The sequence below is a fragment of the Eretmochelys imbricata genome, chromosome 14 (genome assembly GCF_965152235.1).
Source record: "Eretmochelys imbricata isolate rEreImb1 chromosome 14, rEreImb1.hap1, whole genome shotgun sequence".
Lineage (NCBI taxonomy): Eukaryota > Metazoa > Chordata > Testudines > Cheloniidae > Eretmochelys > Eretmochelys imbricata.
Window position 1 is genome coordinate 1234238 of NC_135585.1, and position 26221 is coordinate 1260458.

Here is a 26221-nt window from a genome sequence, read left to right on the forward strand (position 1 = left end):
TGTGGGGGCTGCTGCGATCCAAGTAGCCAAAGCAATCACTGAGCAGCTGCTATCAAGGGTAGTGACTCTGAGAAATGTGCAGGTTATAGTGGAAGGCTTTGCTGCATGGGGTTCCCTAACTGTGGTGGGGCTATAGATGGAATGCATATCCCTATCTTGGGACCGGACCACCAAGGCAGGCAGTACATAAACTGAAAGGGGTATTTTTCAATGGTGCTGCAAGCACTGGTGGATCACAAGGGACGTTTCACCAACATCGACGTGGGATGGCCAGGAAAGGTACAGAACGCTCACATCTTTAGGAACTCCGGTCTGTATGAACAGCTGCAGCAAGGGACTTACTTTCCAGACCAGAAAATAACCGTTGGGGATGTTGAAATGCCTATATGACAGGTTTCAGAGTAACAGCCGTGTTAGTCTGTATTCGCAAAAAGAAAAGGAGTACTTGTGGCACCTTAGAGACTAACCAATTTATTTGAGCATAAGCTTTCGTGAGCATCCGATGAAGTGAGCTGTAGCTCACGAAAGCTTATGCTCAAATAAATTGGTTAGTCTCTAAGGTGCCACAAGTACTCCTTTTCTTTTTGCGAAATGCCTATAGTTATCCTTGGGGACCCAGCCTACCCCTTAATACAATGGCTCATGAAGCCGTACATGGGCAGCTTGGACAGTAGTCAGGAGCTGTTCAACACTTGGCTGAGTAAGTGCAGAATGGTGGTAGAATGTGCATTTGGACGTTTAAAAGCACGCTGGCGCAGTTTACTGACTCGGTTAGACTGCAGCAAAACCAATATTCCCATTGTTATTACCACTTGCTATGTGCTCCACAATATCTGTGAGAGTAAGGGGAAGACGTTTATGGTGGGGTGGGAAGTTGAGGCAAATCGCCTGGCCCCTGATTACGCACAGCCAGACACCAGGGCAGTTAGAAGAGCACAGGAGGGCGCGGTGCGCATCAGAGAAGCTTTGAAAACCAGTTTCATGGCTGACCAGGCTACGGTGCGACAGTTCTGTTTGTTTCTCCTTGATGAAAACCCACCCCCTTGGTTCACTCTACTTCCCTGTAAGTCAACTGCCCTCCCCTCCCCCTTCGATCACCACTTGCAGAGGCAATAAAGTCATTGTTGCTTCACATTCATGCATTCTTTATTAATTTGTCACACAAATAGGGGGATAACTGCCAAGGTAGCCCAGGAGGGGTGGGGGAGGAGGGGAGGACAAGGCCACACTGCACTTCAAAACTTATTGAATGCCAGCCTTCTGTTACTTCGGCAGTCCTCTGGGGTGGAGTGGTTGGGTGCCCGGAGGGGGGGCCCCCCCGTGTTCTTGGGTGTCAGGGTGAGACGGCTATGGAACTTGGGGAGGAGGGCAGTTGATTACACAGGGGCTGCAGTGGCGGTCTGTGCCTTTCCTGCACCGAAACCATACGCCGGAGCATATCATTTTGATCCTCCAGTAGCCCCAGCATTGGATCCTGCCTCCTTTCATCATGCTCCCGCCACCTCTCCTCTTGCTCCCGCCTCCTGTCCTTGCATTCATTTTGTGCTTTCCTGGACTCTGCCACTGTCTGCCTCCGCGCATTCCGCTGGGCTCTGTCCGTTTGGATGGACGGCATGAGCTCAGAGAACAGTTCATCGCGAGTGCATTTTTTTCGCCTTCTTATCTGCACTAGCCTCTGGGACGGAGATGCTAGTCACAGCGTTGAAACATTCGCAGCTGTGGGAGGAGAAAAAGGGAGATTAAAATTGAAAAAGACCCATTGGCCATTTAAAAGGAGGGGCTGATGTTTTAGGGTTAACGTGCAGCACAAACCCAACTAACCCCCCCAACACCCAATTCTCTGGGATGATCGCTTCACGCCCCCGCCCTCCCCCCCACTACATGGCTAACAGCAGGGATGATTTCTTTTCAGCCACAGGCAAACAGCCCAGCAGGAACAGCCATCTCTGAATATCCCCTGAATAAAATTCCCCTATTTCAACCAGGTGACCATGAATGATATCACACTCCTGAGGATAACACAGAGAGATAAAGAACAGATGTTGCTTGAATGCAAGCAAACACCGGGACCACACACTGCCATGCTTTCTTATGCAATGATTCCAGACTACGTGCTACTGGTCTGCCGTGGTAAAGTGTCCTATGCAATAAGGCTGCCCTCCCCAGAAACCTTTTGCAAAGGCTTTGGGAGTACCTCCAGGACAGCTTCATTGAGATTTCTGCCTCATCCCCAGACACATTAACAGACTTTTCCAGTGGCTGTACTGGTAGTGAATGCATCCCAAGTCTTAAGGGCAAAGTAATCATTAAACATGCTTGCTTTTAAACCATGTATTATATTTACAAAGATACACTCACCAGAGCTGTCTTCTCCACCGTCCTGGTCCGGGAGCCCACGTTGGGAGGGTACTATTTCCAGGGTGATAAACAGTTCCTGGCTGTCGGGGAGAACGGTTTCTTTGCTTGCCTGGTGTGCGCTATCTTCCTCATCCCCAAAATCCTCACCCCTGTTGCATGAGACTCCCCTTTGCAGGAGTCCATGTACAGGGGCAGTGGTAGGGGCACCCCCTAGAATTGCATGCATAGAAGCGGCATGTCTGGGGCTCTGACCCTGAGCGGGCGTTTGCCTCTTGGGTTTTTTGGTAGGCTTGCCTAAGCTCCTTAACTTTCATGCGGCACTGCTGCAGGTCCCTGTGATAGCCTCTGTCCTTCATGCCCTTGGAGATTTGTTCAAATATTTTGGCATTTCGTCTTTTGGAATGGAGTTCTGATAGCACGGATTCTTCTCCCCATACAGCGATCCGATCCAATACCTCCCATTTGGTCCATGCTGGAGCTATTTTGCAATTCTGGGACTCCATGGTCACCTCTGCTGATGAGATCTGCACGGTCACCTGTGCTGATCAGCTTGCCACACTGGCCATGCAGGAAATGAAATTCAAAAGTTCACGGGGCTTTTCCTGTCTACCTGGCCAGTGCATCCGAGTTCAGAGTGGTGTCCAGAGCGGTCACAATGGAGCACTGTGGGATAGCTCCCAGAGGCCAATACCGTCGAATTGCGTCCACACTAACCCAAATTTGACCCAGCAATGTCGATTTCAGTGCTAATCCCCTCCTCGGGAAGAAGTAAGAAATCGACTTTTAAAGCCCGTTAAGTCAACAAAAATGGCTTCATTGTGTGGATGGGTGCAGGGTTAAATCGATCTAACTCTGCTAAATTCGACCTAAACTCGTAGTGTAGACCAGGGCTAAGGCTGGTAACTATGATAACAACCTTGCAGAACCTGTGTGTATATGAATAAATGTGAAATTGAATGGAATTTAACTTAGCTATAACTGACTGCTTACTATGATTTTTTCTGTATTCACAATAAATGCAGCATATTGCCTTATTCCCTTTAATAAGATCCTGCTGGTTTTTATTTTCTTGGTATAACATCTTGACTATGTTATTTTATTTGTGTTGCACATGTTGAATACATCAAATAAACCCAATGTTCTAATCACATAACTAGTTCCATACCTGCGCTGGGTAATCAAATAACCATTGCTCTCGTGGCTTTTCTTCATAAGTCACGACAGCCTCAGGAATTTCATTGCGTAATGTGGAGCACATTCTCTCGAGCACTCGATTTAACCAAACCTCAACCTAGGTACAAAGCCCCATTTTAATAAGTGTCCTTGCTAGTATATTTCAGCATTAGTTGCCTATTTTGTTTGTCTGTTTTTAAATTGACAGCAGCTGACGCAGGTCTGTGAATCTTACTGGGGGCTATGGTATTAGACTGCAGTTGGTCTCTTAACGGGACGTACCGTTCAAAGACCCTGGCATCTATCATAGTCACACAACTTTCTGTATAGGAAATCAGGGCTGCTTTTAAACCCTGGGGGGTCAAATTCTGGTTGGCACCTAGAATAATGGACCCCTAAACAAATGCCAGGATATATGGACAAAGTTCCATCCAAGACCTGTCCCTGCACAAATAGGAATAGGCTGTCTGGGGCACTGTGCTCACAGGCCACTGCTGGGTAAGGGACAAATATGTGGCCCACACCCCCGGCCCACATGCAGCATTCCTCTGAAGCTCTTCCCTGCGAAAACTTGACCTGCCTGCACAAATGGGTGTGTGTGTGTGTGTGTGTGTGTGTGTGTGTGTGTGTGTGTGTGTGTGTGTGTGTGTGTGTGTGAGAGAGAGAGAGAGAGTGTGTGTGTGTGTGTGTGAAAACCAAGAAGCTGGATAGTCTTTTCAGGGGGCTTTTCCCTTGACTTTGAGATATTCCTCATTAAAGAGGCTATGTGGATTGCCTCAAATGGGATGTTTTCAAGTCTAACTGATGGAGCATGGTCTCACTAGGATGAACAAAAGACAGAGGAAATAGACTCCCAGTTGATTGACTGGTTAAGGTGCCAGCTGATAGCAGCAAGGAGAATTCACACTTAGACACAAAAACCACTTTATTCTTGTGTTAGTGCAATTCAACCTGCATGTTTAAAATGTAATTTTAAATAACTCCACTAACCTGCCCGGAACAGTCACATTCCTTATCAAAATCCACATACTCATCCTCCTTACTGTACATTCCCAAGCCAATCTTCAAAGGCTTGTTGTCTGGATCCATTTTGAACTTCAGCTTAGCCATGCTATCAAACAGTTTAGACAAGTGGCGGCATACCTTAGAGTAAAGTAGCACAAGCATAGATCAAGAATTGCTGTCAGTGCACAGAAATATTTTACAGTTTTGATTAACTCTTCATACTTCTCTTTATAATCTTGCATCTCTGACACATAGTTATAACCAGGCTTGGCAGAATTGATTTTTTAACTAAATTGTGATGGATAATATTGATATTTATTTTAAAGCATTTTTTTCTATTTTTGTCAATTTAAATTTTCACAGCTGCAGGAAACTATTGAGGGTTTCAGACAATAATTATTTAAAGACAGTAGACACAGATTCAAAAAGTTAAAGCTTTACAACCATTAAAACATAAGCTGTCGATATCATTTGTCAAAATATACACAGTCAATATCCTTAAATCAATCTCTAATAAGTTCTCAAGCAGAATTTTTCTTACTTTGCCTCTCTGTAAATTTCAGTTTTATTGATGGAAATATTTGTAGTTGGTTGTGTGTGTGCACTGAAATTGACGTTTACCAACATTTATCAATAAAAAAAATCTAATCCTTCCAAGCCTAGTTGTAAATTTGGTTCAGTGTTTTTAATCCTTTTGTATTAAAGACATTATAATTCTGTTCTAAAGATTTCATGTAAGAAGCAAAGGACTACCCATTAAATTTAAATCCTACCTCAACAGGGTCATTTCCATTTGATAAAATATCCAGCAGGTCTGCAGATGAAACAAAGTAGAACCTGGGGAAAGCCAGCCTTTTTGTCTCTAGATATTCAGCCAAAGCCTTTTCACAAAGTGCCAAGCTAACACAAAGAAAGGGGAAAGGCGCAGTGTTTTTATTCTTTGCAACGTAAAGCTTGTGATGTACTCATGCTACGTTGGCTGCAGTGGAAATGAAAGTCTTCATTTAGCCTTAGAACAGGCAGGGGCAATTTCCCCATCTGACTTCACCAATATGCCTCAAACCTTCTCTACAGAGCCTAGGGCTCAGAGGGCAGCAATAGGCTCAGCACTTTGAATTATACTATATATATATATACTATAGCTAGTATAATTCAGCCTTAATGCCCATTTCATCATTAGCCTCTTTACTGAGATCCCAACAATTTGGCCATTTGTGATGGTTGCTTTTTGAATTGGACACATGTCCAATACAGGAACTGGACTGAGTCTAGTCTCTGATTTCACAGACTATTGAATGGCCATTAGATTAAAACTTAGAGTCACTACTGATCTGGGCTAAATTTGGTCTAGTGATCTGGGGAGTGAGGCTATTAGTCCCCATTACCAATCCAGAAAAGTATTCACTCCCAGCAGCTAGAATTTATCTGGATGTTTTTAAAATTGGCCAAATGTTTTCCCCAAAATATGGCATCATCCTAACCTTTTCTGTAAGGCCTCTAACGTCTCATAAAGGCCTGGTTTATTTGTTGCTTCAATTACATTAGGGGTTTTTACTGCTTCAGCCATTAATTCCTGCAAGAAAAGATTTTCTGTGAGACATTAAATTTAAATTCGTCCTTCAGGATAAAATTTTGGGGGGCGGGGGTGACATAGACTTGCTCACTTTAAAATTTCTATCGATAGAATCAAAACGTTTAGAATCTTCTGGCAACTGATTCCGGATGTCTTCAGAACCAATGAAGATGCTCTCCAGATGACTCCAAGTTCTCTGAACTTCAAACCAAATGCTAATAACAGAGTCAGCAGTAGATAATTTCTGTTGCCAGCCTGACACCTCCTGAAGAAAGTGAGCGAGATACTTGGAAGTCATCAGGTTCTGAAGTTGCACTTGGTTATCCTCCAAGGTCTCTACGAGTAATTCATCAGATCTGAGCAGCATGGTACCAGTTCTAGCATGGGGTTCATGTTCAAACTGCATGGTTGACCACGTACTATCCAGGGCTTTCAATACCTTTGAATAAAAAGTATCCAAAAATACTCTGAACACTAAAGCTTTCAAAATGTAAAAAATCACACAGAAAATAGACAACATTTCAGGAAAGAAAAGTCCTAGAACTTAAAATGAGTCTCTCAGCATAGAAGCACTTCATGGAAGGGTGAGAATCTATCCATTAACCACCTGCCTTTTCATAAGAGTGACAAACCGAAAAAGTTATAGCTTCTTACTGTGCTACATCAGAGTGAAAGGCTATTGTTAGGAACGATGTAGTAGAAATTGAACTGAAGGCACAGACAGTACCTTCTCCATTCCTGACTCTTTCACGGCCTTGTCTACAATACTGCGAACTTCATCCTCAAATTTGTGTAGATTCAGCTGCAGCAGGTCGGCGAGGGTTGTCTCGTCTGACATTATAAAGTTCACCTGGTGTAGAATGGACAGAGCCAACAATACTCTTCATGGGTGATATATCTCATATTTTCTCCCACACTAGCTGCCTTAGACGATACTTAAGGACTGTCTTTTTCTCTAAGATTTCAAACAAATACTTGTGGACAGTCACCTGGTAAATATTATTTCTGCAGTTCATTAGCTTGTTAAGATTAACCTCTCTCTCTCTCTCACACCCCACTCACCCACCATTTGGATAATTTGAAGTCTATGATTTTTATATGCAAGAAAGCAGATCATACACGATTACTCAAAAGACAATTTACCAACAATGTGCGGCTTGAGAAGTTTCCCTTCAATGTCTACTCAGATGGAAACAGTGGAGTTTTTCAGCTTGCAGCCCATTCTTGCTTAAAGAATTCACTCTAAAAAAGGCTTACCTACTGCTGGGGAACACTTAGATTACGCCTACACTGCAGCTGGATCCAGCCTCGCAGCCTGGCTAGACAGACTCATGCTAGCAGGTGTGATGCTGCACTCCATATGTTTTATGGAAACATTCTAATGAGTGTGACTATAATGTAACTGGTGTATGCTTTATGCAAAAGGTCTCTTGTAAGGTATCATTACAAAGCTTATAATCTACTGAGTGTCTTCATCCTATTTGTATGAATGTATCATTCTTGTATCTAAAACTAGAAATATGAAGTATTACTCTGAGGTCCTATTGTAACTATGCAAAGTGTGGGCCATTAATGGTGGCTTAGTATCTTGATGGCTCCCATTGACTAGGACACTTGGTTGTGAATGGGTTTATTTACTTGCAAGCCTTCCTGTGTAAGTCTTACAGTGACATGTGACCATGTCACCTGATACTGGAATCCATCTTAAACCTGGTGCTTTTCCATTTAGAAGGAGGGGTGGGGACCCAGAGAGACAAAGGATTCCCACTTCCTGCCAAAACTATAAAAGAGGATGGAACAGGACAAAGAGGCAGCCAGTCATGAGAAATTCAGTTACCGAGTTACCACCTGACCTGGAACTAACAAAGACTGTACTAGGGAAAGGATTGGGCCCAGACTAGGAAGGAGTCTAGTCTGTGAAAGAAGCTTATTGGAACATCTCTGAGGGTGAGATTTACCTGTATTCAGTTTGATTAATGTATTAGGCTTAGACCTGTGTGTTTTGTTTTATTTTACTTGGTAACTTGCTTTGTTCTGCCTGTTATTACTTGAAACCACTTAAATCTTACTTTTTATTCTTAATAAAATCACTGTTGTTTATTATTAAACCCAGAGTAAGTGATTAATACCTGGGGGAGCAAACAGCTGTGTATCTCTCTCCATCAGTGTTACAGAGGGTAGACAATTTATGAGTTTACCCTGTATAAGCTTTATGCAGAGTAAAATGGATTTATTTGGGGTTTGGATCCCACTGGAAGCTGGGTGCTAGAGATAGGTGACCTGCTGAGTGGTTTTCAGTTAAAGTCTGCAGCTTTTGGGGTGTGGTTCAGACCTGGGTCTGCATTGCAGCAGGCTAGCGTGTCTGGCTCAACAAGACAGGCTTCAGGCTCAGAGGTAATTTCAGCACATCAGGTGACAGTCCCAATGGGTCTCTGTGACCGAACATGTCACAGCAGGCTCAACCTACTGCCCTAAAAATAGCCGTGTGGACTTTGTGGCTTGGGCTGCAGCTCAAGCGCTCAAGCCCACCCAGCTAGAGGACACAGTACTCCAACAGAGGCCTCAAATTGCTAAGGGGAGTACAAAGCAATAGCACAAGCATGTAGGGACAACATCTGAAAGGGTAAGGCACAAAATGAGTTACACCTAGCAAGGGCCATAAAAGCAAGAAGAAGAGGCTCTATAAATATGTTAGGAGCTTGCAAAAGTTGAAGAAAAGTGTAGGTCCACTACTTTGTTAGTTAGGAAGGAGAGCTAATAATGAATGACATCAGAAGACTGAGGTGCTTAATGCTTATTTTGCTTCAGTTTTCGCTAACAATGTTAATAGTGATGAGATATGTATCTCAATTAAATATTAATAAGGGAGAAGGAATGCAAGCCAAAATAGGGAAAGAACAGCTTAAAGAATATTTAGATAAGTTAGATGTATTCAAATTGGCAGGGCCTGATGAAATTCACCTTAGGGTACATCAGGAACTAAATTTTGGAACTGTTAGTGATTATTCTTGAGAACTGCTGGAGGACGGGTGAGGTCCCAGAGGACTGGAGAAGGGCAAACAAAGCACCTATTTTTACAAAGGGGATCAAAGAGGACCTGGGGAACTATAGTCCAGTCAGTCTAACTTCAATACCTAGAAAGATACTGGAACACATTATTAAACAATCAGTTTATAAGCATGTAGAGGATAATAGGGCTATAAGTAATAGCCAACATGGATTTGTCAAGAACAAATCACGCCAAACAAACCTAATTTCTTTCTTTGACAGGGTTACTGGCCTTAATGGATAGGGAGAAGATGTAGATGGGATATATCTTGAATTTTAGTAAGCCTTTTGACAGAGTCAAAATTCTCTACAGTGATTCACAGTTCAGTAGATATAATCATCATGCTTAGTTTCATTTTTGTTTATTCTGTATTTTGATGAATGTCCAGGTTTGATATGTTTGGATACTTGCAAGTAGTGGCCATCCAGCAATAGTAAAGCATGTGACAGATCATTTCAGTTTGATAGGAATGATATTAAAGGTCTGAAGTCATTTAGATGCTTTTGAAAATGTTACCTAGGAGCCTAAGTTGCATTTTCAAAAGAGAAGGAGGCACTTTCATGACTAAAGTTACTTTCGAAAGTGGGACTTAGGCACCTATGTCATTTAGGTTCTTTTGAAACTGTTACCCCTTCCCGGGATTGGGGAATGCTGGCATTTACTCATCAATACATTTTTGAAACCTGCTCAGATTACCTTGGTTGCTTGCATGAGCTCATGCCAATGACGATCTCTAATAGCAGGATTCTGAAGGTCATTCACAGCTCGCAGGGAGGTTATCATGTTTTTCACTGTGTTATCCAATCCTATGAATGCATCCCAGGGTCTCATTTCTTTATCCAAACTTCTCACATCTTTAGCAAACTTTTTAGAATCAATATCCATCTGCTCCACATTAATCTCTTTCCATTTGGTGGTCTTCCAGTCATTGATGCTTGCATTAACCTGAATTGGGAAAGCAGTTCCACATGCCATACTATTAACAAACATGCAGATCAATATTTTCTATCACTTATTCATCCTAAGTGTATTATTGTTCCACTTTCACAATTCTTACTCCTGTTTCCAAAAGACTTTAATGTTGCTTTCATTCTAACAGTACTGCAGAGCACACGTTCATGTTCCCCTATGTTTCTCCTTGTTGCAGGGCCTGAGCTGGTACAGTCTGTGGTGACATGACTGGCAGATGGCCTATTGCCTCTCCAGTAGACTGCTGAGAACCTGGTTAACAGGGCTTCCTCATTTTCATCTTCCAACAACACAGCTCTCTGGGGAACTACGGGAGCTTCCTGCTTTGCTTTGTAGTTTGGTTTTGTGTATGTAACCCATGCCTGCTCAGTGTGGAACTCTGTCTCCCTGACACCCCAAGATGGCTAGGCCAGCTAAAGATTGATGAGCCTGCTACAGAGCTGGCTGAGTGACATCTGTCTTTCAGATCATGTATTAAGCTCAAGAGGTCCCAGGTTTAATCCCTGCTGCCAACAGGGTTACATAAATTTTGAATTTGCTGTTTGTACTATCCTGAAAGGTTGGTGCCACTCCGGACGACAGCAGTATTCCCAGAATAAAACTTCTGCTGGCTGAGAGCATTTTGTGCTCAAACAAGATCCTCCAGCAAACTTTCCCTTTTTGGTCATTCTGCCCAGCCACGAAACTGCCAATCATAGAATCATAGAATATCAGGGTTGGAAGGGACCTCAGGAGGTCATCTAGTCCAACCGCCTGCTCAAAGCAGGACCAATCCCCAATTAAATCATCCCAGCCAGGGCTTTGTCAAGCCTGACCTTAAAAACTTCTAAGGAAGGAGATTCCACCACCACCTAGGTAACGCATTCCAGTGTTTCACCACCCTCCTAGTGAAAAAGTTTTTCCTAATATCCAACCTAAACCTCCCCCACTGCAACTTGAGACCATTACTCCTTGTCCTGTCCTCTTCCACCACTGAGAATAGTCTAGAACCATCCTCTCTGGAACCACCTCTCAGGTAGTTGAAAGTAGCTATCAAATCCCCCCTCATTCTTCTCTTCTGCAGACTAAACAATCCCAGTTCCCTCAGCCAATGTCTTGCCTCACACAGGGCCTTGGAAAGGGGATGTTGCCACCTATAGCCATTGTGCTTTTTAACCACACTAGCGGACACAGCATTTGCTTTTCATACACCGTAGTTTAAAAAATAGCAACTTCAGTATTCTGAGTGCCAGCCCCAGCCTGTTAACACATCTCTTGCTTTCGGTTTGCAGGTCACAAGTCCATGTGTTCAGTTTAAAAAGCCAGCAGAGAGTTTTTCCCTTATTCTGAGCTTCCTGCAAATACATTCTCTTGTCCTAAACAGTGAGCAATCTCCCCTGAGCAGCTGAGATCATCAGGCAAGTGCCATTATCATTAATATTTATTGTTTCTCTGAGGGTACTGCATCGCATCCCTGATTGGGGTCAGAGCTCCAGCATGCTAGGCACTGCAAACACAAATATAAAGACAGTCTCTGCCCTGGAGTGGGGAAGGATAAGGGGAACAGTGAAACAATCCTGGCAAGTAGCAATGTCTCAGCACTCCATTCTTCAAATACCCTTCTTCCCCTTGTGCTACATTCCAAAGGCAAATACTTACCAAGACAATCATATCCCAGAGCTCTTTGAGTAAACGTACTTCTTTATGGCATGTTTTGAGTTGTTTATAATCTGGGACTGACACCTCAAACAACCCAGCTGACTTGGACAGGGCTTCCATGTCCCTTTCCATGGCAGTGATACTCTTTTGTTGCTAGAACCGTGAAAAGAAAAGGTCTGAGCCGGCAGCTAGGTGCTGGTGTGGCCTCGCCGCGCATTAAGAGAAATGGAACATCTCCACTTTTCTAGAATAACTCGCTGGCCACAACATACACAAAGGGCCAAGTGCTCTCTCTGGGCACGGCCCAAGCCCGTAGGGTGGGGAGTCTAAACGAGAGGAATCCTCATCCTCCAGGCAGCTGAGCAGCAGCTGCACGGACGTAGTCCAGACTCACAGAAATGCAGGGCTGGAAGGGACCTGGAGAAGTCATCAAGTCCAGCTTCTGTTGTAGTAGCCACTGTTCAGGAAACATCTCCCTTTTGCAGGCCTGCACTGCGGGTGGATCTGCACAGCCAAGCCCCTCCCCCTTCCCCAGGCCTCGGCCACAAACCCTAGTCAGAGCAGAGGAGCAGCGCCGACTCCTGGAACCCCGCCGGCCATCTGTGCAAGAGAACCATGTCAGTTCTGCAGCAGCCACAGCCCATGCAAGGCAGGTGGAGAGAGGATCTGCCCCTAACGCCCTCCCGTCTCTGCCAATTACCGTGTTTAAGGACCGATATGGATCTGGGTCAGTAAAAGAAAAGGGAGCGTCTTCTCGGAATTTCTCTCTAAACTCGTGTTGTTTAATCTGCAAGGAAGCAGAGACAGAGACTGTCACACACAGGCAGGAGGCAGGCACATTCAGCACTGTGGGAGGCCAAGGTGTGAAGGAGGGCTATCTGGCCAAGGCAAGGCCTACTTCAGACTCAGCCGGTTCTGCTTGTTTTGAGCTGGGTTGCAGCTGCTGTCCTGGACAGTGAAGTGCATCCACTGTTTACTAGCAGACTCACAATGCTGGAACGAGCAGGCAGCTGGTGTGACCAAGAGCACTGGTTTCCCACATACGCTGGTTTCCACGTGTGTGCTTTTTCCTTTGGCTACAGGCATCCGAGCCATGCTGTCATCTCCAGGACAGATGAGTCCAACACGCTCTTCATGGGGCAATACTTTAAAACCTCTGGGAAACCAGTTAGTGCAGGACACGGCTGCTCGCTTGATGGGCAGAGTTGCAGACAAAGAGCCAGTAACACTGCTGCTCTGGGCTCTGCCCTGGCACCCGTTAGCTCCCTGCTGGACTGGAAGGTATTAGCCTATAAAGCCCTGCATGGCTGGGGACCTTATTGCCTTCAAAGCCCCACTCCTTCCCTATGCACTACGCAGTTGTGATCAGGGTGGGGATGCTGCACTGCAGCCCTCTTGCGTTCAGCAGGGTCAGGGCTAGTAGCATGGGGCTTTCTACGCGGGGCCTTGACCAGGGAACACTTCCCCACTCATTCTGACAGAGCCTGGATTCACTCCTGGCACATGGTGAGGGGTGTTACTCTGTTGGTTGATTTGGGGTGACCAGGACTAGTCTGGTAGTTCAGATATGGGCAGTTCATTGCCTGATTGCTTATTGGTTGTTTCCATTACTGCCTGGTGTTGAGGTTGTAGCTTTTAAGCTTTGTTAAGTGCGTAGAGTCTCAGGGACAGGTACCTGAATGCAAAATGTATGCAAAACGTTAATGTAGGTTCACACACATCCTAGTCTAGACAAGAAGCTGAGCCCAATCCAGCTCAGCACAGTACAGAGAAACATCCAGCATCCCACAATAACAGTACCTCAAACTGCTGACACTTCCTGCGAAGGATTGCGACCTCAGTGGCCTGCAGAGGAGCCACATTCTGTTTCACCTGGAAAGATAACTTCTTGGTGTTGTTCCATTGCTCCGGCAGATCCTACAGCGAGCAAAAGTAGAATCAACACCAAAACCCGTTTCACCCAAGAGAGGTGACGGATGCTTATGCTTCGTCTGGCAAAGATGAACCCACATACATCCCAAAGTTCCTTATGAAGGAGAATATGTGGGCAGCGAACAGGCAGGGCAACATTTGCAGATAACTCAAAGTGATTTAGGTTAGTCGAGACTAACGAACACAAACCTGGGAGGAACTTCAAAGGGACTGGGCAAAGCTAGGTGAATGGGCAGCACAAGGGCAAAGTAAACTCCCTGTTGACAAATATGTGGAAAGGAATTATTCAAACTCCGCATACACCATGGCGGTGTGACACTGGCAGACCAGGTGCCAGCTCATGCCAAGGTTCCCAGGGCTCAATGGAACACTGACAAATACAGAGATGGAATTAGTCTGGCTCATGTGTGTTTTAGCATTGTTAAAATAGGGATTAGAATTATGAGTGTGTGTTTAGTTTTTATTGAATGCTTGTGAACTGCTGCATGCATTAATCTCAGTCTATGTCTACACTACTGCAGTAAGTTGACCTAAGTTACGCAACTCCAGCTACGTGAATAACGTAACCGCAGTGGACATAGCTTAGGTTGACTTACTGCGATGTCTACATCTTGCTGGGTCAATGGGAGATACTCTCTGTCAACTTATCTTACTCCTCTTGTTCCCAGTGGTGTACTGGGGTCAACCGGAGAGCCCTCTGCTGTCGATTCAGTGGGTCTTCACTAGACCCGCTCAATTGACTCCCTGTGCATCGATTGCCAAAGTGTCGCTCCTGTGGTAGTGTAGACATAGACATAGCCTCACTTATAACATTAGGTTTCAGAGTAGCAGCCGTAGTATCCCATATTGTAAGGGAATATTCGAGCATTGGTATTGTAAGACTCTATAACTATGTAAATCACCACACAGGAGAGTGACAGTAACTAGTGTGATGTGCTGATCTGGAACCAAAGGTGTTACGTCCTGCTCAACGGCAGCCAAACTATTATGGATTATTAATGAGGACAAAAGATTTTGTTCTCTGCTCCCCCACCTCCCATGAAGAGGAGTCATGCAAGTGGATTCCTCCCATCAGCAGAGAGCACATGGGAGGAGGGGAATAAAAATCCCTAACCAGAAGAAACTCTCTCTCTCTCTGCTGCTTGGACTCTGCAAGACAAAGTTTCTAGGCATATACAAGGGATCCCCAGTGCTTAGAGCCTGCTTATTATAGAAGTTTCTATTATTTTTGAAACTTAAGATTGTAATTCATTTCTGTATCTATGTTTACTCCTTTAACTTTATAAATAACTCTTTTTATTTCCTTTTCCTGTTGAATAAAATCTGTATATAGTTTATTACAGGATTGGCTATAAACATTGTCTGTGCTATGAGAGCTAAGGTGTAGTTGACCTGAGAAAGTGATTGGTGCTTTGGTTCTGGGAGTAACCAGACTACTGCAATGATTCTTGGTGTAAGGGACTATCTATCACAAAGGCAAGCTCATCTTGGTGGCGAGACAGATTGGAGTATCCCAGGGGCCTGTCAAACTCCTAGTGCCTGAGGATTTTACATTTGGTAATTGGTTGGTGAAATCTAAGTACCAAACTCACCACCAATTTGCGGATTTGTGCCCTGGTTCTCAACAATCTGCCCTGAGGTTGGTATTCACACTCCTGGGTCACTGCAGGCAGCTTGACAGTGGGTTCTAAATTAACTAAAACCATTCAAGAAACCAATTTGGGCTTAACTGCGGGCAGCTCAATGAGCATCTCTTCTCGGTGAGCAGCAATGTTGAAAACAAAAAACAACGTGTCAAAAGTCAAATAGAATGGAAGAGAAGACAGACTCCTTGAATGCCCTTGTCTAACCCAATGGGATCCCTCCCTGAATACTGTAATGCCCTTGTATAAACCAATGGGGACACCTCCCCCAGGTACTGAGAACACTCCAATGCTCTTTATAATCCAGTGGGACACCTCCTCTGGATACTGTTCTGTTCACCCTACCTCACAAATACACAGCAGATGTGGGCAGGGGAATGCCATTCAGAGATGGGTGATAAACGTGGTGAAAGGCCTGAAAAGACTGTCTTACAATAGATGGAAAGGCTGGGATTGCCTAGTTTGGAGAGGATGTGATGGAGGCTTACAAAAGAGTGATTTTTACTGTTTCTCAAGAACCAGGGGAGAGAGAAAATGAAAATGGAAGGCAGCAAATTTTAAAAACAGACACAAGAAATGTTTTTCTACACAAAGCACAATTAACCTGGGAACTCGTGGCCAGTAGCTCAGCAGGATTCAGAACAGAGTTAGGTATTTGTATGGAAAACAAGAACACCCCAGTTACATTAGAAGGGATCAAAACAATTGTATTTGTGAGGGCTAGAAACCCTGCTGATTCAGGGCAAAAGGCAGCCACTGACTGAGGGGGTCAGGAAGGAACTGCCCCATGGGGAGATGATTCCATAACTGTCCTCGGAAGGGTTCTTTGCCCCTTCCTCTGAAGCATGTGGTACCAGCCACTGTCAGAGAGGTCTAGACAGACTCTTGGAAGATCCAGCAAGGCCATTCCTGCAGTCCTTCTGGTAAAAAGTAAAGAGTGACCATCTTAGAGAAAAGGTTTCCTGCTCGCTTTTATGACAGATACTTATTTTTGCAGCACAGTAACAGATGGCATTAGTAATGCAGGGATTGATTTTAGTCATTTTCTATAAAGAGTTAGAACCTCTGCACTGGAGCGTGCAATAAAAATGATTAAAGGTGAGTTTGGATCTCAGCCTACTACAACGAAGCAAATTCATTAGATTTCATTATTAAAAATACCTCAAAGCTACACCCTACAAAAACCTGAGCTAACAGCATTAAATAACCTACATGCAGCTGCATATGAATTTCTTCCGGCATCTCTTCTCCGTAAGTCTTCAGCAGTTCGATCGTTTGCTTTAAGGGCTCAAACATGTGGTCTGTAGCTGCCTGTCTATCTTTGACTTTCATCAAGTGCCCCATCACCTCCACTAGCCCATTATAATCTCCTTCTTTCAAAGGGTTGGTCAAGCCTGCATTTGCTTCTGTCATGAAAGCGGCTAGCTCCTGGAGACTAAAAGAAAAGAAGCCAGTGGGAATCTTGACTGCCCAAATGGATCCACAGCCCTGGCTCATTGTGCTCTGGCCAGGTGAGCAGCATCCAAGCGGGGCTACACCCTTTCCAAGTCCAGGTGCCCCAGGAGTGGGGATACCCAGGACAATTCTCCAAGGAGAACAAAAACTGGAGTCTCAGATCCTTAGTGTGTGTAAACGGAAGCCGCTCCACTGGCCTTCAGGTCTGAGTACGACCCGCTAGCACCTTGTTAAACATAACCTACTCTGGTCTACGCTGTGCGCAAAGCGCCATTTGATATCATGTTAGCTTGAATTTCTTGGCCACTATGTTTAAAACACACACCATTTTCCTAGTCCAGAACTGACCTTAGTCTTGGTCTCCATGTATGACAGTCATTAGCACAGCTACAAAATCCTTGCCTCCAACATTAATCTTAACCCCTAGTTCCCATCCTGGGTGTGTCAGGCAAGATTTGCTTTGGAGAACCACTCTCTTGTTTTACCTGGTAGTGATGTGGTCAATGAGATGCTGCTTAAACATGAGGCTCCAGCGCTTGATAATATTTAAAAGTGCTTGTTTGAATGGACGGCAGTCGCTCTGCAGCCAGCCATTGAACACCTTGGTGTTCTCAAACTTGGATACTTCCTCGTAGAGCTTCTCATAGGAGTCAATCTGAAATGCATGTAGAAACGACATGCTTGGAATAATTGCAGAACTGCCAGTGGGGCTACTGTCCGGGGGCTTCACAAAATCATTTTTTGTAATTCAAGATTTTCAACAGTAAAACCTTGAGAGCAACTATTTCCATACTATTTGAGACCCAGATTTCCCTGTGTCCGGGAGCACCTAGACACACAGTAATGCTGCATTAACAGCTCTCAGTGAGGCTGAAGCAAAATGCTGTCAGGGCAGCTGCTACCAAAGCCAGACCCTGCATACAGGTCAGCACAGGGATGCTGAGCTAGCGAGTCCCTCAGCGCTGGGCTTTGAAACGTGCTTGAGGGACAGGTTTAAATATTTTTAAAAAACCAACATTTTATCCCATCCTGGGCCAGATCTTGCAACTGGTGTAAATCAGCACTGCTCCATTAGAGTCAATGGGCCCGATCCCCAGCTGGTCTAAGTTGGCGTCACTCCACCGACGTCAGTGAAGATTGCCTATGTTACTTTAATGGAACTACATGGATTTGCACCAGTTGCTCGCTCTCTCCCTCTCTCTTTCAGGGGCCTGATTCTCCAGTCTTGCACCTTGCCTCACCATTTACACCTATGTAAAGTGAATACAAATTCTCTATTCTGACTTGGTGACTTTGTTACACCCACTGTGGACAGGCATAAATGAGACTGGGGCGGGGGAAGGTTTGGGGGTAAATCAGGCCCTAGAGGTCTATCACCTTGGTATCTCAGTGCATTAGGGTTGGTGGATGCATGGGTGTTCTCCATACAATGGCAAGATGGAAAAGAAACATGTGCCCTGGGCTCCTGTGATATGGGTATAGAGCAGAGGTCCCCAAACTATTCAGGGGGGTGCAGTGAGGTCCAGGCCAGCCCCCTATGGGGATGGGGAGGGAGTGCCACCCAAGCCCTGCTCTGCTCCCAGCTCTGCTCTGGACCTACCCCAGCCCACAACTGTGCCCCTAGCTCCTGGCCCCACGCCTGACCCCTCCCCTGACCATGGCTCCGCACCTGGTCCTACGCCCTTCTCCTGGTCCCAGACCCACCCACAGCTGCAGCCCCAGACTCATTACTCCTGTCTGCATCCCCTCGCCCCACAGAAGCTCCAGCCCCATTCCTGGCTCGAGGGGGGGCGTGGCCCTGAAAAGTTTGGGGACCACTGGTACAGAGAGATTCCCTCAAAGGCGGGGGTGGGGGGGGGTCCCTCTGCTCCCCTGCAGAAGGATGGAAAGAGCTTGGGTGCCATGGGAAGGATGGTCTGTAAGGGGGCTGGCTGGCCCTGCACCAGCCTCACTGCTGTTCTCCTCATAGTACCAGACTTGTATCATCGACCTGCCATGCAGCTAGCCACAGCCCCTTTGCTCTGGGAGTTCTCTCACCTGTTGCTGGAACTGCTCTAAGGTGGGTGGGATGTGTGGTAAGTAGTCCTCTGCATGAGACTCCAGCTCCTCTGGGGTGAACACGTGACCATACGTGAGGAAGCGCTGCATAAACTCGTGGTGATCATCCATCCACAAATAGGAATATTTCTCAAAGGAGTCTTCATATTCCTCAGCTTGTTTCATGGCACTGACAACTAGAGAAATCACCTCTTCTCTTATTTCAATTAGATCTGACATATCTTCCAGGTCACTCTGAAAGACACCCACTTCTCTTTAGGGTCAGGAAGTAAACGAATGCAACACACAACACTAAATATCACATTAGGGTTACACAGGAATGCTCAAAGCAACACATGTAAAAGCTAAGGTTTCTCAGTAACATTATCTCACCTGCATTGCACATACATACTGTTAATATACAGTTACAGTGTACATATATCACCAAAAATGATACACACTTGCAGTATGGAAAAATCTACTGTTACTATGAGAACCTTCACTTAAGCATTTCTTGACATATTAGTGTTTTAATCCATAAGCATTTTAGGTTTTTGCATTTAATTTCCATCATTTTGGTTTATTCAGAAAGAGAGAGAGACTGACTGTTTCTCTCTACCAAGGTCAGCATGGAGTCAACATCTACATGTTACTGTCCTCAGCATCTCTGATACTCCCTTTGTCCAACTGACAGTTCCGGATCCCAGTGTGACGGGCTGAGTCACAAAAACTCTCAAAACGGTCACTAGATGTGCTGAGATACCCCTGAGAACACCCCTCTACCAGACAAGGCTTCCCTCCACTCCCATCTTGCTGAGCTAGACACACCAGTCAGCTCCAGCACAGACCAAGAGGTTGGGCCACACCCCACTGCAGTTCACAGAAACCAAGATTAATTTAGCCCAGGGGCTTCTCAGTTAACAGGGACTTTCCCAGCACCCAGTATTCAGTCTTTCTGGGAGCCTAAACCCCAAATAAATCCATTTTACTCTGTATAAAGCTTATACAAGGTAAACTCAAATTGTCCACCCTCTATAACACTGATAGAGAGATATGCACAGCTGTTTGCTCCCCCAGGTATTAACCACTTACTCTGGGTTCACTAATAAACAAAAGTAATTTTATTAAACACAAAAAGTAGGATTTAAGTGGTTCCAAGTAATAACAGACAGAACAAAGTAAATTACCAAGCAAAATAAAACAAAACATGCAAGTCTAAGCCTAATACATTAAGAAACTGAATACAGGGTAAATCTCACCCTCAGAGATGTTCCAATAAGCTTCTTTCACAGACTAGACTCCTTCCTAGTCTGGGCCCAATCCTTTCCCTGGTACAGTCCTTGTTCGTTCCAGCTCAGGGGGTAACTAGGGGTTTTTTCATGACTGCAGCCCCCTTTGTTCTGCTCCACCCCCTTTTATAGCTTTGGCACAAGTCGGGAATCTTTTGTCTCTCTGGGTCCCACCCCTCATTCTAAATGGAAAAGCACCAGGTTTAAGATGGATTCCAGCATCAGGTGACAGGGTCACATGTCACTGTAAGACCTCATTCTTCATTACCCACAGGCTGGTCCACAAGAAGGCTTGCAGGTAAATAAACCATCTACAACCAATTGGCCTAGTCAATGGGAGCCATCAAGATTCTAAACCACCATTAATGGCCCACACTTTGCATAATTACAATAGGACCTCAGAGTTAACTTCATATTTCTAGTTTTAGATACAAGAATGATACATACGTACAAATAGGATGACCACACTCAGTAGATTATACGCTTTGTAATGATACCTTACAAGAGACCTTTTGCATAAAGCATATTCCAGTTACATTATATTCACATTCCAAGCATATTTTCATAAAGCATATGGAGTGCAACGTCACACCCAGGTTGCACCTGGAATTGCGCATGGCTTCACAGTCAGAAGTGCATCTTTTTCCATCTGCGTGGGGTGTGATACTTGTGACGGTCTCTCTGATATTCACATCATCATAGTTATGCAAGCCTTTGCTACTGTCACACTGTGCTCTATATAGGGCTGGCCTGGAAAACCACTCTGAAGCTAAGCTAAGCCAAGCCAAGCCATTAATGCTCAAATAAATTTGTTAGTCTCTAAGGTGCCACAAGTACTCCTTTTCTTTTTGTGAATACAGAATAACACGGCTGCTACTCTGAAACCTGAAGCTACAAACAGTGCAAAATGCAGAGGCCTATTTACTTAGCAGGGCTGGCCATAAGGAGCATGCTACACCCTTGCTCCAAATATTGCATTAGCTCCCTAGTTACTTTGGGCTGCAATTGCAGATATGGATATTGATACTGAAAGCCCCCCATGTTTTGAGCTTTGAAACCCTAGAAACCAGCTTTCTCCTTATGCAACATTACAAAGATTCATTTTCTTGTAATCTAAAATCTTATGTGCATGTGCCCTGAGAGGCAGCGACACATGTGTTGAAAAAAATCACCAAAAGAAGTCAGTCAGTCATTCAGCTCTCAGGAAATGCTGGTGTGAGGCAAGAAGCTCTGTGCGTGGCAGACAAACATTGCTAAGGAAAGAGTCCAGGTCACAGAAGGACTAACCTTGTAGCTGAGCTTCCCCTTAGCCAGCCTGGGTATAAGTTTAGCTGTGTTATAGATATCGTTCATTAGATTTTCCACCACTTCCAGAAAACCATTATCTTCTCCCACTTCCAGCGATGGACGGTATCTTAATTCATCATTATATAGTTCCATGTGCACTTCAAACAAAGGAGCTGCATTGGCCTGAGATACATCAGTGCAAAGCGCATTACTGTCTGCCTTCCAAACACCTGCCATCACCCCCATCTTGAATGTACTATTTAGCCCACTACATTAACTGCCTCATTGCTAACCCTCTGTCTGACTTCCTTCAGCTGGCTGCTGCCCCAGTACTCCACTGACTCTGCTAGTCGCGGCTTCTCCACGCTCAAGCATGGCCTCTCTACTCCCCCTTTAGCACCTCTCTCTTCCCCAGAGGTCCGTGACTCTGTGCTGCCCTACGTTAATGACTGCTCCTTATCATCATTATTCTCTCTACAAGGGGGGCTCCTGCAGTAGATCTTGAGGCAGAAATTAAGGGCACAGAGCATTTTAATTATCAGGGCCAGATTTCTTTGCTATTCCATTCTATACAGGTTCTTGGACTATGCTCGTTACCACAGTATCTGAGCAATTCAGTGGCACCCTGGATGTGTGGGGGTAGAGGAGACACACTGATGTTGTGGCCTAGAGACAGGGAGGGGAACATGGTGAGGGCTCAATGGTGAAAGACGAAAGGGTACAAAGTGTTTAGAAGGAAACAGGAGCTCAGTTTGGCCACATTAAGCAGCGGGGTTACACGATGAGGCATCTGGGACGAGACAGAAGGGGCAGCACAGGGGAGAAGAGGCTGATTCATGACTGCAGAGCAGAGGAGAAACTCGGAATGGAGGAGACAGCGCAGGGCTGCAGATGGAACTAGGGACTCCTCCACATTCTCAGCGGGGCACTTCTCCTCCCTCTCACTTTCTGAAGGCGTCTCTTCTAGGGCTTGGTCCTTGACCGTCTGCTCTTTGTCAGTGGGCGCATGTGTGTGGTCACAAGTAACCATTCACCACCCTCATCCTGTCCTCTCTCTGCAGTCTCTTTGCCCTCTGCCAGAGCAAGACCATTTGCTCCTGGACCCCTGCTCCCAACTCCACACCCGGGCTAATCTGAACTCCCCACCTCTGCTCCCAAGCTCTCCCCTTTTGTTCCCTTCTTTATTATAGTTAGCAATTTCAAAGACCCACAATCCTCTGCTCAGCAGCTGCTGAAGCACTATGGGATAGTGGCCTAAATTGTCCCAGAATTCACTTGCACATCCACAGAGGGATTGGTGTGCACATGCTCAGATGGCTGCAATGGCAAATAAGAGGTGGGAGGGTGGGGGCACGTCACGTACTGAACCACGTTGTTTGTAACTGATTACAATAGCCAGGCCACTAACAAGTACAAAAGCATGGTTGCAGCTGTCCTGTGGACAGACCTTTATAGTATGTACTGAGACAATAAATTCAGTGCATGCAATGTAACTTCAAGAGATGTTTTAAGAATTCAGAAAAATGGTGGTTTCCTTAAATAACTCACAAATAATAGTGGCACGTGCATTATATATGTGCAAACACTGACATGTCATAAAAGGGAAGAGGAAACTGGATAACATACATCAGCTGCCATGTTAGTGAGCAGAAACTGTAAAGATTTGCGAATAAACTGGAAGAATCCATCTAAAACCATGTCATCCACATATTCCACATAGTCTTGCCACGTTTGGGATGTCTTATCAGTCTTAAATAAGTCTGCATTCTCCTGCAAAAAGAAACAAGCTATATTAACTTTTTGTTTGATAAATGGTCAGGCAAATGTCCTACCTTCTTTCAATGAAAAACGGGACTGAACATTTGATTAAGTTAAAAGTCCAGTGTTCTGGTACCTAATGTCTATGTAGTTGCTTCCCTGGCCATTCTCTACAATTCCATTTGAATGTAAGGGAAAGAAAAAACTTTAATGTAATGCCCTCTGAAAAGAAACTGTCCCCAGGTCATGCCAAAAAGTCATACATGTGTCAAAAATTCCTCCCAGACAGCTGACATATAGACTTCTCTTATCTCAGTTGTACAGTAGCAACATGAGAAAAAACAAACAATAAATGAATCCCGCCAAAGGTCTTTAACAAAGCACTACAGGCTCATGCATGAAGTCCTTACTGAGCTATAACGACCATTGACTTCTGTGGGAGTTTTGCCAGAGTAAAGACTTCAAGGTTGTGCCCCAGATAGTTTGAGTCCACCATTCACATCCACACATGGAAAACATTAGTATGTGGAAGTGGTTTGAAGTTTAAAAGTGCTACAGCGCATAAGTGCTAGATATAATTAACTATTGTTAAAACAGTTCCAACTAGATTGAGTTTATCTTTCCTAGTTTCTTACCATAAGCATAGTCTGAATCTTTTGTCCAGCATCTTTAATTGCTGCATAGCGTTTGTTTATGGTATGACCTTTTCCATCCAAGTCTAAGAGAGACGTTTCCTTATTGTCTTTCCTTTCAAATAGAGGACTGGCTGACCATTCCTGTAAGGAAAAAAGACCTAAAAGATGCACTTTTATTACCCTTGGAAAATACTATGCCTGGAGAGGAGAGAGATTTAATATATACCAAGAATGTTATTTTCAAAAGTGCCTGGAAAAATCTGTCACCCACCTGCATAAGCTGGTTGATATTCTCCACATTTAACTTAGTTTTCTGGATTCTTGCTTCTAAATCATGCAAGACATTTCTCATCTCTTGAATATATTCCATAACACCTAAGAGAAAAATGCATTTCTAGCTAGTAGGCAGATAAGGTCTCCAGACATCAAAGTAACTGTCTGCCTGATGGCTCTGATCATCAGATTGTTGAGGAGAGATACAAAAGAAATTTACCTGTAATTTGTATTCTCAGATGGTAAATCTGACAGTGGATCCATGCTCTGCTTTATGCACGTGGCAGGTGCGGCTTCCCTAACTGAAGGCTTTGGCTGCCACACAACAGAATGTCAGCACCCCACAGCCTCTGCTCAGTGGGTCTAACACCCCTACTGCCTCCCATCTTTAATCCTTTCTTAGACCCCAAAGGTAGAAGATTAATGAAAACATTGCAAATTCTTCCTGCTAATCCCAGTATATTCTTGATCCATGCAGGACAGAAAGGCTTTTCATAATGAATGGGATCTGGCAGGGCTTCTATATACTCCAATTGCCTCTGTGGAATAAGCTTGGACTCAGAGTAGTTTAGTGTCAGTAATGAGGAAGGAGGCAGGAGTTGCTAGCCTACTTAGCAATGGCAGGTGTGCTCTACATGCTAGTGACAGGTGCTCAAAGACTGTAGTCACCCACTCAGGGTACAGACCTTGGGAGTGGGGATCTCTTAAAGGACTCACTTTGGAGGAATTAAGGTAAATGCCTCAAAAACAACATCTGCAAATCAACACAGAGAAGCACGGCTAGCCCAGCAAATAAGCAGCTGTATAAGCCTTCACTCCCTGGGCTGGGAGCACTGTGTGCTCGGCCTGGGGGGCAGACAGAACCACTCTGCATCTCTGTCAGTGACTGGCTCTTGAAGACCCAGCAATAGCCTCGAAGAGCCCCCATGTCAGCAACATCAAAGCCCTTCTAGGACCCGAGAACATGCCGGCGCAACCCGAGTCCTTTGGGCCAAGGAAATAAAGGCGAACAAATGGCTCTAATGTTATGAAGCAGGGGATTCTCCCCAAAACACACACAGAAAAATGTTGTCATCTGGAAACAGGTAATGATGAAGTGCCTGACTTTGTACCTTCATTGCTCCAAAACAAGGTGGTTTCGGCTTTCTGCAGCTTGACATCATTCTCCTCTAACTCCTGCTTGACCAGTGGAAGCTCTACTGACAGTATGGTGGTCTTGATCTGGAAAACAAAAGCATCACTGGCTTAGGATCCAAAAACAGTTCTGTGGGGCGAAGGGTGAGCGGCTGCCTTATCTGCTGAAAAGCAGCCTTTTCGGAGCACACCTATGTTTGAACCATCTTAGCTGGTTTCAGAGGGAGAAATGGAGGCCTCACATTCCCACAGACAGGCTGGAAGAGTAGAACAGCATTGGTGACATGGAAGAGGCCCCAGCAAGTGACATGCTCTCAACTATCATGTGCAGCAATTTGAAACCCTAAGATAGGCAGCTCTCTCCTGCAGTGCTAAGCCATGAAGCAGTGCTAGTTACACAGGACAGTTTCTTCAAACCACCTGGAATTCTTACAACCCATTTTATCATAGTTGGAGCACTACTTTAAAGGGTTACCCAGTTTTGTACAAACTGGGATTGAACTCTTCTAAACAAGGCAGCGAGACAGACACACACTGATCCAGTTTCACCATTTTGTTATCTTTCCAACTTGCCTTATTGTACCAACCGACAATGAGATCCAGATTGCCCACAAACTTCCGGAAAGTTTCATTTTGAGAAAAGAGATTGCCAGCACTATCTGGAATATCTTTCTGCTTCTGAAAATTCAAATACTTGACTTCACGTAGGACAGCAACTAGCTACGAAATACAATAATTAGAAATAATTACCTATTCATAAAAGGAGAAGCTTCAGCATCATCCCATATTGAAAATCTCTCAAGAAAAATCAGGTATGAGTCCAAATGGTTTATCGCTGCTATTCAGTGAGGTGCCAGTCCAAACCAGCACACGAACGCAGCAAGGTTACTGTAAGGGGTCTGTCTCAGCAGTAGCAGTCAAAATAAAACAGACACTAACAGAACAGGGCTCATACAGTATCTGCTACAAATATTTCATTTCTGCCTGGACTGATTTCAACAAGACAGCTTTGT

General features: G+C 44.8%; 1 protein-coding gene across 1 annotated transcript in view; it reads right to left on the minus strand.

The window, feature by feature from the left end:
• Nucleotides 1-26221, minus strand: part of DNAH17 (dynein axonemal heavy chain 17) — a 99534-nt gene that overhangs the window by 58722 nt on the left and 14591 nt on the right. Inside the window, exons 13-31 of the mRNA XM_077833775.1 lie at nt 25782-25928; nt 25187-25295; nt 24073-24176; nt 23802-23942; nt 23035-23178; nt 21409-21591; nt 18833-19087; nt 17281-17450; nt 16553-16775; nt 13566-13682; nt 12466-12552; nt 11766-11918; nt 9855-10103; nt 6837-6959; nt 6201-6548; nt 6018-6109; nt 5310-5436; nt 4522-4674; nt 3524-3649 (exon numbers count right to left, since the gene is read on the minus strand). Coding sequence (XP_077689901.1) covers nt 3524-3649; nt 4522-4674; nt 5310-5436; nt 6018-6109; nt 6201-6548; nt 6837-6959; nt 9855-10103; nt 11766-11918; nt 12466-12552; nt 13566-13682; nt 16553-16775; nt 17281-17450; nt 18833-19087; nt 21409-21591; nt 23035-23178; nt 23802-23942; nt 24073-24176; nt 25187-25295; nt 25782-25928 — 3051 coding nt within the window. The remainder of the gene's footprint in view (nt 1-3523; nt 3650-4521; nt 4675-5309; nt 5437-6017; nt 6110-6200; nt 6549-6836; nt 6960-9854; nt 10104-11765; nt 11919-12465; nt 12553-13565; nt 13683-16552; nt 16776-17280; nt 17451-18832; nt 19088-21408; nt 21592-23034; nt 23179-23801; nt 23943-24072; nt 24177-25186; nt 25296-25781; nt 25929-26221) is intronic.